This window comes from Chrysemys picta, chromosome 11, assembly GCF_011386835.1.
Source record: "Chrysemys picta bellii isolate R12L10 chromosome 11, ASM1138683v2, whole genome shotgun sequence".
In the NCBI taxonomy this organism is placed as follows: Eukaryota; Metazoa; Chordata; order Testudines; family Emydidae; genus Chrysemys; species Chrysemys picta.
In genome coordinates this window covers 55,697,579-55,710,648 of record NC_088801.1, presented here as the reverse complement: position 1 = coordinate 55,710,648, position 13,070 = coordinate 55,697,579, and the positions used below count along the sequence as shown (strand labels likewise).

The 13,070-nt window shown below is 40.0% G+C and overlaps 1 protein-coding gene across 17 annotated transcripts in view; it reads left to right on the top strand.

The window, feature by feature from the left end:
* The window catches only part of ANKRD44 (ankyrin repeat domain 44), a 213,070-nt gene that overhangs the window by 190,082 nt on the left and 9,918 nt on the right, over positions 1–13,070 (top strand). For all 17 annotated transcript variants that reach the window (XM_042851682.2, XM_005294288.5, XM_005294289.4 and 14 more), the window contains 5 exons: positions 587–674; positions 3,036–3,119; positions 5,769–5,914; positions 6,934–7,016; positions 8,553–8,635. In XM_042851682.2, coding sequence (XP_042707616.1) covers positions 587–674; positions 3,036–3,119; positions 5,769–5,914; positions 6,934–7,016; positions 8,553–8,635 — 484 coding nt within the window. The remainder of the gene's footprint in view (positions 1–586; positions 675–3,035; positions 3,120–5,768; positions 5,915–6,933; positions 7,017–8,552; positions 8,636–13,070) is intronic.

The following is a 13,070-nucleotide window of genomic DNA, read 5'->3' as shown; positions in this document are numbered from 1 at the left end:
TTTGCTTCAGAGTCAGCCACTAGGTGCATGCCTCAATCATGATGCACACTGGAGCCATCCCTTGGAGGCTGGGCATGAAATCTGGCTCCTTTAACATTAATGGCATATCTCCCATTGACATCACTGAGACTAGGATTCCATCCTACAAGAGTCACCTCTTGTACACTGGTGCATGAGACTATCCCTCCAGTTACTGTAGTACACACAGTACAACAGGCTTGCATTAGTGGCTTCTCATTAGGGTGGTTTGGGGCTGTACATCGAAGACTAAGCTTCTAAGTACAGAGTGATAGATGGCTGACCATCTCTGAAGATCTAAAAGACTATTTTGCAAAGTGTCATAGCACAATGTGAAAACACAAGAGACCTTTATAAAAAAAAAAAAGCGCCCAAATTAGATATCGGTCTAGTTCGCAGCACTTCTAAAAGTATCTCACGTGCCTTATGTTTTATTGCATAAGAACTTACATATGCAGTACAGCCTAGCTTATTTCAAATGCTAAAATGCAGTGCACATGTGATCTTAATATGAAAATGTACTATTCTCTTGTTTTTTTATAACAATAAATCATCTGATCTCTTGTAGGTAATGAAAACTGCATAGAGGTACTATTGGAACAGAAATATTTCCGCAAATTTAATGGTAATAACTTCTCTCCATTGCACTGTGCCGTGTAAGTAGAAATATCAATATTAAATCTGACTATTTTGCTTAAGGATATATCCAGAAAATGAGTAGTATGAGAACAATAAAGTTAGCTGGGTGTAGAGATAATAGTACTAGCAAATGATTTTTAGATCTGATGATGATAATGTATATATCCTTGTGGTGAAAAACTGGAGCTATCAAGAGCCATATGAATTACTGCAGTTTGAATGAATTTGTTACACTTTTCATCTAATGGCCTGAAGTTGCACTCTCACGATTACAGGGCAAGCTGCACTTCTGTCCCCTTTCTGGTCTCTCTGAGTGCAGCATTAGAGAAAAAAGGATTTAAAACAAGTTTACACAAATATTTACCTTACCTCAAGTTCAGGCATCCCCTAATGGTGACCTAAGCAGGCTTCGCATGCTGAGACACCCCCAGCAGGCTCCTGGGGAGGAGGCTGGTTTGAGTCTGGTTCCCTGGAGCGCTCTCTGCCCCGAGAGAGAGCATCCCTCTTTAAACCCTGCTCCAGTTCTTTGTTCTTTTGTTTTGCCAGGTTCTGGCCATTCCTGGCCAAAACCAGTTTTGTAGGTTGGCTGAAGATGGAGGCAGCATCATCAAAGCTCTGGCAGTTCTGGCATTGTGCCTTAACAACTCCGAAGTGTTTACTAATAGATGGCTGCGTTGAGCCATTCATCTCCTTCCTATCTGTATTTAAGACAGACTTCTATTGAGTTAAACCAGCATATTCACAGAGTAAACATCCCAATAACTAGGCCAACATACACTGTCAATAAATTACCACAGGCCAGCTCCAAATTTGCCTGTCACACTCAGAAAAAATTAGCTCAATTTAGGGCAAAGCATATGCAGTATTTTGGAAGAATGTGCTTTTTGAGTGGGGTAAGCCAGCAGAAAAATCAATAATAATTATAGAATCAAACAGACACATTCATGATTCCTGCTGAGGTTTAGAATTACTGATTTATGAACTCTTCATTCTGCTGGTAGAACAGTCATTTCTGGGAGAAGATAATTAATGTGTGGATCCTATATAAATGTACAGAGGTCTGCTCTCACTTCTCTAGTTAATTGTCAGCTTTTCTATTTGTATGATCTATTTGTTCATCCTAAACTAAACCTTGATTTTTTTAATAATAAAAATGATAAATTAAAAAAAATAGAACCCTTCAAAAACCTGCTTAAAATAAAACTGCTTCTGACTGAAACTTGATATATAAAATCTTAACCCCAAATGGTCACTTTAAAAAAAAAAAACATGGTCTCCTTCTCCCCAGTAGAGCAATCCGGAGACAGGGACCAAAACTCAATAAACTTTTCTTTGGGTTTAAGATAATAGAGGTCATGGTCATCCATAAAATGACAGCATTTCTATAGAAATAGTGGCTTGACTAAAAGGTTACTAAAAAGTGACAGTATTCTATGAAAAAATAGTTTTCTATATTAACTATAAAATGGCATATGCTGCATATAATAATTACAGTTAATATTTTTAAACATTAAAAACTTCATTAAAGACTAAGGGGACAACATTCTTCTCAGCTTAAAGGCCTGTTGGATCCAGGAGACAAACTGCTTGGTGTTGCAATGTTTTGCCAAATACAGACCGCTATTTCTCTCCTCTCGCCCTCCCACCCCCAACCTCTCAACTCCTTGGAAATAGTGAGACTTTGTGAATACTTTAAATGTTTGAATAAAGTTACTGTCACTTAAGCCCACACATCTGAGTGTTGCCTAGGCTCAGACATATGATTTAAGTTTAAACTAATTTTAAAGGGTTTAAAGAAGTTTTGGGGAGTTCACTCAGGGCCACTAGTTCGGATTTACTTCTGAGAAGGATTCCCCATAGCCATTTTAAACTTTGACAAGTGTTCCAGTTGAATATGAAGGGGTGTGTTTGGTTTTTGTTTTGTTTTGCTTTAAGGTTTAGTCAGTGCATTGAACCTTCAGCTTGTTTTGTGTCGGCGGAGCTCCGTTGACGGGATCAGCTGTGCACAGCCAGTTGCAGGACCAGTGTCTATTTTTCTTTTGTGATTCAAATCCAAAATCTTGTGTCTGACGAAGTGGCCATTCACCCACGAAAGCTTATGCTCCAATACTTCTGTTAGTCTTAAAGGTGCCACAGGACCCTCTGTTGCTTTTTACAAATCCAAAATAGTAGCTGCAATTTTATTGTAATGGAGTTACACTGATTTATAGCAGCTAGGATCAGGCCCGTACTATTAAAGCAAAAATTAATTGGGACACCTTACAAATATACAGAAAGAAATACTAATGTCCTGTCAGTTGGGGAAAGGAAATGGGTATTGGCACAGTGGAAAACAGTTAGACATTCTTCCTTAAAAAGAATTGTTCTTTCCTTTATAGAATCAATGATCATGAAAATTGTGCTTCACTGCTCATTGGGGCCATAGATGCCAGCATTGTCAACTGTAAAGATGACAAAGGAAGGTAAGAGTTCAGTTTCTTGAACAGAATGCATTTCACCTTCACAAATCAGTCTAAGATCATAATTTTTATTTGTGCAACTAATCTACATCTGGGCTAAAATTTGTCAGAGCAGCTCCTGATGACACAGAAGTTGAACTTTAACAAAGGAAGTGGTGATCCACTTCAAGAGAGAATATTATTTCACATTGCTACCAAAATAAATATGACTTTGTTTTCTTTAAAATGCCCAGGGCTAAGGGCTGTTCACTGCAACCCAGTATGGTGGTAGTTAAGCTTTTTTTTTACCCCCCTTCTCAGATTGCTGTTTATGGTTAAAAGGAAACAGTAGACTCCAGTTTGGGGCAAATGAAAAAGCTGCGTTAATTCCTAGTTGTAAAGCATAAAAATTGTAAGCTAAGAGTGCACTTGACAGGGATTATGAAACAAGAGTAGAACTATATATGCGTCCTCACATAGGCTTTGATTAAGCAAAAACATATAAGCACATTCAGTTTTGCAAGACCATAATTTAGATAGAAAAGTATTTAACTTCTAAAAGAACTCTTATTAAACAGAATACACTACGGACTCTGAATGACAGATGGGATCAGCTGGGTCATGGACACACCCAAATCTTTAATTTATTTGGGGGCAGTGAAAATCTCCTCAGTGTATTTCTATGTGTGACGGGTTCGGTCACAGAGGCCCCTTTGGGACTGTCACCTGATGTGCTGAAATTACCTGAGACTGTTTTCCCTGATGGCTTGGGACTCCAGGACCCTGCCTAGTTGAGCCAGACACGCTAGTCTGCTGCAACACAGACCCGGCTCTGAACCATGCCCCCGCAGGCTTTAACTGAAAACCACTCAGCAGGTTACCTAACTCCAGCACCCAGATACCCAGTTCCAGATGGGATCCAAACCCCAAATAAATCCGTTTTACTCTGTATAAAGCTTATACAGGGTAAACTCAAGAATTGTCCGCCCTCAATAACACTGATAGAGAGATATGCACAGCTGTTTGCTCCCCCAGGTATTAATCACTTACTTGGGTTTGTTAATAAACAAAAGTGATTATATTAAGTATAAAAAATAGGATCCAAATGGTTTCAAGCAATAACAGACAGAACAAAATAAGTTACCAAGCAAAATAAAACAAAACACGCAAGTCTAAGCCTAATACATTAAGAAACTGAATACAGGTAAATCTCACCCTCATAAGCTTCTTTCACAGACTAGACTCCTTCTTCGTCTGGGCCCAATCCTTTCCCCTGGTACAATCCTTGTTAGTTCCAGCTCAGGTGGTAACTAGGGGATTTCTCATGACTGGCAGCCCCCTTTGTTCTGTTCCACCCCCTTTTATAGCTTTGGCCCCAGGCGGGAATCTTTTGTTTTTCTCGGTCCCAACCCCTCCTTCTAAATGGAAAAGCACCAGGTGGATGGATTCCGGTATCATGGTCACATGTCACTGTAAGACCTCATTCTTCATTACCCAAGTCATGTACACAGGAAGGCTTGCAGGAAAATAAACCCATTCACAACCAATTGTCCTAGTCAATGAGAGCCATCAAGATTCTAAGCCACCATTAATGGCCCACACTTTGCATAATTACAATAGGACCTCAGAGTAATACTTCAGATTTCTAGCTTCAGATACAAGAATGATACATTCTTACAAATAGGATGAACACACTCAGTAGATTATAAGCTTTGTAATGATATCTTACAAGAGACCTTTTGCATAAAGCATATTCCAGTTACATTATATTCACACTCATTAGCATATTTCCATAAAACATATGGAGTGCAACGTCACACTATGTATTTATTTCGTTTTGTTAAAGTTGTATAACAATTGAATTGCTGCCCATTGCATGCTCTGGGTACCCTTACAACAAATAAAATTGTGGTCATATAATTAAAATTAAATACCTCACTCTCAAAGTTTTCCAGATAACAATAAAGCTAAAAGGCAAAATAAAACAAAAACAGCCATAAAACAAAATAAGAACACCCAATCATCAGACACTGCTGGAAACAACTCCTGCCCCCCAATTCCTTCCCCCCCAAAATGTCTCAGTCTTAATATGTGGAGACAAAGAACCCATTCTTAGAGTTGTGGGATCCTCTCAAAATTACAATAAGCTACAAACCTTATAAAATCACCGCTACACTTTACAATAATGTTGTCAAACATTATGGGTTACAGTACTGTTACTGCAGTTTTCAGGTCATTAGTGTAGGTAGAATACTGTAGCATTTTTTTAATAACAGGAAGGGCAGATCCAAATTTTCCTTATATTTTATCTCTGTCACAAGCTTATTAAAAAAATCAGGAATAATAGGGAGGTCTGCTAGTTTTTTGCATTGTGCGGTATGTTCTGTTAAGTTAAACATCCTGTTTTTATGAGCTTGTCCACAACTCCATCCATCTGATGCTTGCCAGTTTTAGACTTTTTGTGTACAAACACTGAGGAGGCAACTGTTATCTTTATTGCTTATATGAGAGTAGCATCCTAACTTGCCTTGTTGAGAGTTTTAAGTTTCATAGGAAAAAAGCTTCAAAACTTCTTGTACTGTTCTGCCTAAGGCTACAAAGGACAACAATATTGTAATTCTTTATAGATCATTTAATATCCTAAAGCTATAATCATGCTGTTTTTTCTCTTAGAACTCCACTTCATGCGGCAGCCTTTGCTGATCATGTAGAATGCTTGCAGCTTCTTTTAAATCACAATGCACTGGTAAATGCTGCAGATAATTCAGGGAAAACGCCACTTATGATGGCAGCTGAAAATGGACATGCAGGTGCTGTAGGTAGGTACCTACTTGCTTCTGTAAATCTTGAAAGAAAATGAAGGCTACTGTACTTACCCATCCAAGTGCTTTATCATTTTTTTCCCCCTTGGGGATTATAATTAAAATACTAAGAGATACTAAGAGTACATACCTAAATGTGTGTCCATCTATTTTATATAATGGGTAAAAAGAAGTTACCTTCATATTTTTAAAAAGTCTCATGTTTATTGCACCCAGAATTCTTGTCAGTTGTTTTCATTTCACTTTGCAAATAGTCTCAATAACAGATAAACCATGCCCATTATTCTGCCAAAAGTTGTGTAGCATGTGATTAAAAAGTGATCTTGGTATTAATTCCTTCATTTGTCTAATTTCCCTGATTATACAGGGCAATAGAATCTCCTTCTAGCAGGAAGATGAAGAGTAATCTTTTGTAGTTAAATTATTAAAAGATGTTTATTTTGAAGTGCAAAATATTGTTTTGAAAGGGCAACTGTAAGTTGAGTCTGGACTTACTGTTTTTTTTAAAAACCCTATAACAAAGATTAACTCATACTTTCTCTCCAGACTTGACTGTGTAGCCCACATCCTGAATTGCTACACCCATTATCCCCCTCAAAGATGTAATGAGTCAGCAGAACCCACTTAATCCTCTCAAAGCAGGATCCACAGTTGTTAACTGGGTGGACTGTTTCAGGCCAAAACTGCTATTCTGATGCTGCAGATTTCATCAGTCAAATTAAAATGAATACCTTTGAACTGACAGTTTTGGGTAAAGTGAACATTTAATTAACAGTTTTCCATTTTCAACCAGCTGTTAGCTTTGGTTTGATTGCTGATTAACTGCACAAATTACAATTTGTTCATTGATAATTTTCCCTCCGTATTTGTATGGTTTATATAGAATAAGGATCTATTTGACCACGTACAGTACTGCGTGCACATATTATGGAGATGGGAGTTAATTTTCTCCTTTGCAGTTTGCATGTGCATCTGTCTGTAGGATTTATCCGATGGTTTTTGTTTCTGTATTTCAGATTTTTTGGTGAACAGTGCCAAGGCTGATCTGACTGTAAAGGATAAGGACTTGAATACACCCTTGCACTTGGCTAGCAGTAAAGTATGTTAAGGAACTTTGTAGACTACATGTGCACACACACACACTGACTCGCATTATATACTATATATGTGTGCATTGAAGAGGTATTTAAAACAAGGCCTTGGCAGAGTATTGAAGACATTCATTTCTCAGGCCAATGAAATCCTGAGTGCAATGAAGCTGTGATGTACACAAACTTGGGGGGTGGGGGTGGGGAGGAAATGTAGTAGAGTTGGCTTGCTCTCCGGCCTATCCAGCAAGGTTACAGCAGAGATCAGGTTAGGTCATGGTTTTCTTTTCCAGGCTCTGTGTCCAGGGACGCACCAACACCTAGAGTGGAGCACCCACAGGGACATCTCTCGAAGAAGAACCAGGGCTGGCTCCAGGGATTTTGCCGCCCAAAGCAGCGCAAAAAAAAAAAGAAAAAAAAAGCTGTGATCGTGATCTTCGGCGGTGGCTCTAACGCCGCCGCTTCATTCTTCGGCACCAGGTCCTTCGCTCCGAGAGGGAGTGAGGGACCCGCCGCCGAATAGCCGGATGTGCCGCCCCTCTCCGTTGGCCACCCCAAGCACCTGCTTGCTGAGCTGGTCCTGGAGCCAGCCCTGTTAGTAACCTCAGTAGGCTTCACCTCCTCTCTCCTCCTAGTCTTCTGCTGCCACTACCTGGCTTAGCAAGAAAGAAATGCTCTCATTCCCTTAACAGGTTTTTTTTTTTCGATTGCACCTTTTAATAGGTGGGAGTTTTAATAGTGATCAAGTTTGTTCAAAACCTCTTTGCCATACCCCACTGTACACCCCTCCCCAATTTATAAAGATGCATCAGCTATTTTATTTGTTAGCATCTCATATCAGCTGTTTAATATGGTACATTTGGCACTGGACCACCTTCAAGGAATGGACAGTGTGCTAGACACCTATACTCCAAAGCCCCAACCCTGCAACTTGTTCTGCCCAGGCTGACCCCTGCACATATGCAGAAGAAGTTGCAGAATTGTGGCCCAATTTTGCATTATTTAATAAAATCTTTGGAAAGTTTAATTGTCAATAGTGCCCTTATCATACAGAGGGAAAATACTTCTTCAACTATTTAACTGAAAAAAATTATTTAAAGTTTCCTTGCCTAATTAAAATGCATAAGCAATCAGGCATTTAAAGGTCAAAGAAGTACTATTACTAGTGCTAAATATTGCTCATTTATTTTTAAAAAATATACAATCAGTTAACTGCTCTTTCAAAAGATCACTACTGTTTCATGAAGACATGGATTCAAATACAGCTTAAAGTAGGGTCTATATGTATAAGGCATGCAGTGTTTTAAAGGGAAAAAAGCCACAATTGGCACATTTGGATTACTTAAAATTCACCCAGTAATAATGGTAGGGACTGCAATCTGTCTCTCCTGGCCTTTGACATTCATCAAATATGCACCCTTTTATAAACTCAGAAGCATGTTTGTAATTCTAAATGCATTTAATTTGGATTTGGATTTTTAATTTATGTTGCCTCAATTTTAAAGCCCTCTACAAATTAACATTATTTATTTTATTTTTAATATTAGGGTCATGAAAAATGTGCCTTGTTAATACTTGACAAGATCCAAGAACAGAGCCTTATTAATGCAAAAAATAATGCATTGCAGACGTAAGTAAATGCTGAAATAATTTTACTATTTATTCACTTGTGTTCTTATGTATTGTTTTTACCAGAAAATTCAGATTTGGAATTTCAAGTTAAAGTTACTTAGATTTTTCATTAGTGTGTAGTTAAAAAAAAATTAATCTTAAAATGTTTCACTGTGGTAGAATATCTGAAAACTGTTGAATTTTGAAATATCTTGAGCTATATTTAGTCCTATGGAGCATGTAGTATAAGGTGTTTCTGTGAAGATCAGCTGCTTTATTCTTTTAAAAACAAACATAGGTTTTCCAGTCAATAAAGCAGAAATCTTAGCCTGTTGTATTGAATGTGACTCCTAATGTCTTAAAAAAAAAAAAAAAGTATTATCCCTTGCAGATTAAACAAAGTAAGTTAAAGAAGAGCAACACTTTCCCCCCCTGCTATGGTCTTTAGAAAAGTACTAGGATCTGATCCGCACATTGTCCAGCCACACCAAAAGAAAGATACAAGGCAGTGGATGTGGCTTAATTAGGCTGCAACTTTGTTCACTTAAAATATCTGGAAGTACCCGGCCATAAATTGTACAGTGCAGGTCATCATCAGTTCCTTAATCACTTCCACATAATCTCCAGCCTGGTTGGACCTCGCCTCCTTCCCTCATATGAGGGCTAAAGGGGGGTTAGAAAAGGAGGAGAGTTGGCTCCCCACTATACCAGACATAGGAGCCCCGAACCTTCCTCCTTCAGCTCCCTTAAGGGATACTTTCCTTCAGATCCTTTTCCAATCCATTTTATCCAATAACTGTAATCCTTCCATTGCACTGGACATCTGTCCTGCATTTTATATACTAAATTGTGACACTATAACTTAATCTCCTGGCCTTGCCCCACCCCACTGGGTTCCAAACCTACTTTGGGAAAGGCAAAAAAAATAAAAAATCTCCCCCTGTCTTGACCAACCTGGTGGTAAGGGAAAAATTCCTTCCTAGCCCCCAAGGAAAGAAGGGCAACTAGTGTAATGTCCACAATGGGTCCTGAAGAAATCTGGTCCTTTTTCAGATTTTATGGCTGAAAGAATAAGTTCTCCTGGCTTGATCTGATGAAGGAAAGCTAGCAATAACTTTTTCTTTTTCTTCAAGTAGAGTCCCTGTGGGGGCGCCAATTCACGTGCGAGGCTGTTTGGTAGCAGTGCCCGTTTGGCCTGTGCATGCACCTCACACACAGAGTCTATATGGGGATGCACAGCGAACTGCCCTCAGTTCCTTCTCAATCACCTGTGACCTAAGACAGGGTCTACTGCAGTGGTTCTCAATCTATTTACCATTGTGGGCCACATCCAATATTACCTGTGTAGCCCTGAGGATGTCACATGGACCTCAGCTGTGTGCTGATTGGGCCGCAAGTTGAGAATCACTAGTCTACTGTGTATCTGTTCTCTTTAGTATTCAGCGGTTAGTTAGTTAGCTAGTTAGTATATAGTTAGTTATTTTATATGGTTTATAGTTGTTGGAACAGTTGTCCCCCCTTTTTTTCCCTTTCCCTTAGGAAAAAATTTCATTCATAGATATAGTTAGAGATTTCAAATCTTTCCCCATTTAGGAAATCATTTTTTGTTATTTTGTTTGGGGATGCTGGGGTTTCCCAGAGATTTAAAAGGCGCTTCTCCTGCAGTGAGGTTGTCCTGATCAGTGCCAGGCATTTTCAGTGCCGTTGCTGTTTGGGAGATGCTCATATACCCAGTAAGTGCAAGATCTACACTTCCTTCAAGGGTAGATTCTGAAACAATAGGAGGATGAAGTTTAAACTCCTAGTGATGCAACAATCCTTAAGACCGGCTTCAGATCCAGGGGCAGAGGATCTCCCTGTTCATAGGCCTCCCAGTATGACTACATCAACATCTAGAATACCAGAGGTCGCTAGAGACTTAGGCAGTATCATGGCACCGATTGCATCCACAGCACCAAAGACCTCACCAAAGGTAGCCTCAACATCTGTCTCTACACAGAAAGATGTAAAGAGTAAATCTCCAAGAAAGTCTTAGTCACCAACACATGCTTTTGAGAGTAGCAGAAAAGTTCCAGATCCCAGGAGATCCAGGACACAAGCTCTTGGACATCCTACAGCCTAAGGAGTCTAGCTAAATAGCACTCCCAGTGAATGAGGCCATACTAGAACCAGCAAGAACTGAATGGCACATGCCAGTTATGTGTGCCAGTACACCTAAGAGGATGGAAAAGTGGTACTTTGTCCCAGCTAAGGAAGTGGAGTTTTTGTTCTCTGACCCTGCCCCATACACCCTAGTCATCCAAACAGCCACAAAAAGGTCCAGCCACCAGCTCCCAAGGGCAACCTGTGCGGATAAGGAAGTCAAGTGTTGAGGGGAGAAAAGTGTTTAATTCCATCAGCCTTCAATTTAGAATTTCCAACTACCAGGACTTCCTGGCAAAATATTCGAAGTTCCTGAGCTTTAAAGACAAGTTACCCCAGGAGGACAGGGCTCAATTTCAAGCCCTTATTGACAAGGAAAGATTAGTGGCAAGAACCTCATTAAAGGCTGCAGTCAACGCTGCCAATATTGCTTCAAGATCTATAGTGATGTGCTATGAAATTTAGCTGCATTTTTGGGGTTTCGGGGAGGTACAGAACACTAGTCTTTTGATTAAGTCAGTATTTTCAATCAGAAGATAGACAAGTCTTTGCACTCACTAAAAGACTCCAGGGCAACCCTCCATTCCCAGGGTGTATATAGACGAGCCCTGAAGAGGAAGTACCGTAAGCAGTCTTACAAGTTGAGGTCTTTACCAGTGCTCTTATGAGCTATCTTGCAAACCGTAGAAGGTGCAAAAATATTGAGATACTGCCCCATCCACCTCTATTGCAGCTACCTGGCCTCCACGGCCTGTCTCTTCCCATCAGCCAAATGATTCTTTTGATGGGACACTTGGGAGCTACGAACTAATGTTGATGCCATCTCCACCCAATTACGAGATTTCCTTTGGTGGACATCTAGCACAATTTTCCCTACAGCTGACAGCAATAACAAAGGACAAGTGGGTACTAGATATCATCCATTCTGGTTATACTATTGGCTCCCAACCCCACCAAAATTTCTTTCCCTGTCTCTCTTCAGAGACCATTCTCATGAGGCGATCCTACATTAGGAGTAGAATTTCTCCTCCAGTGGGAGCAAGGAAAAGCAAATCAAGAAAAAGGGTTTTATTCTAAATATGAGGAGGGTGGAGACCCATTCTCAACCTGCAGCAACTCAATGTATTTATTTGCAAACTGAAATTCTGCATGATTAGATTGGCAACAATAATACCATCTGTGGATAAAGACACATGATTCACAGCTCTCAATATGAAAGATTTGTACTTTCACACTGATATTCACCCTTTCCACAGAAGATTCCTCAGATTTCTGGTGGGTCCCAACCACTGTCAATACAGGCTACTTTGGTTTGGTCTAGCAACTGCATCCAGGGTCTTCACAAAAGTGTTTTCCATAATAGCAGCGCCACTCGGATAAGGTGATTCCACCATCTTCCTAGACGACTGGCTTCTTAAAGGCAGGACATGTCCAAAAGTCATAGCACTGACCTCATTGCTACTTTGTCTCCTAGCATCTCTGGAAACCTTTGTGAACATGGAAAAGTCTACTGTGACTTTGACACAGACTATAGATTTCATAGGAGTGACCTTAGACTCAGTCACAGCAAGAGCTTATCTTCCTATGGACAGATTCTAAGCCATGGGTAGCCTGAGAGATCAAGTTATGCACAACCCTTGGACATCAGTCTGGATTTGTTTAACTCTCCTGGGTCATTTGGAGTCATGTACTTAAGTAACTCCATTTGCCAGACTCCAACTCCGTTGCCTGTAGGCTTGGCTTCGAACAGCATATATACTGAGCAAACACAGCATAAACATTGTAGTAACAATTCCCACCACAATAAGGGCCTCTCTGACTTGCTGAAAGATCTTGCACAAGTGTGCATGAGCATTCCTTTTCTACCCCCCACACCCAGCAAGATAATAATCACAGATACCTCTTTGTTAGTTTGGAGGCTCACATAGATGGTCACACTTGGATGCCCTTGGAAACCAGGATACACATACATCTCTGGAGCTCAGAGCAGTCCAAGAAAGAGGCAAGGCATTCTTACCATTAATCCAGTCTCACCACATTCTCATGTCAGACAACAGGACAACCGTATTCTACGTAAACAAACAGGGAGATGCGAGATCCATTCCCCTGTGTATAAAAGCTGTCAAGTTTATGGAACTGGTGTATCAATAACCATATTACCCTATCAGCAGTGTACTCCTAGGAACCAAGAATGGGCTTGCAAATAGCCTCAGCAGGCACTTTGCCACTGACCATCAGTAGGAGTTTGACAGCTCAGTGGTGAACTTCTGCGCTCAGTGGGGAATTCCCTAGCCAGATCTGTTCGCCTCCCA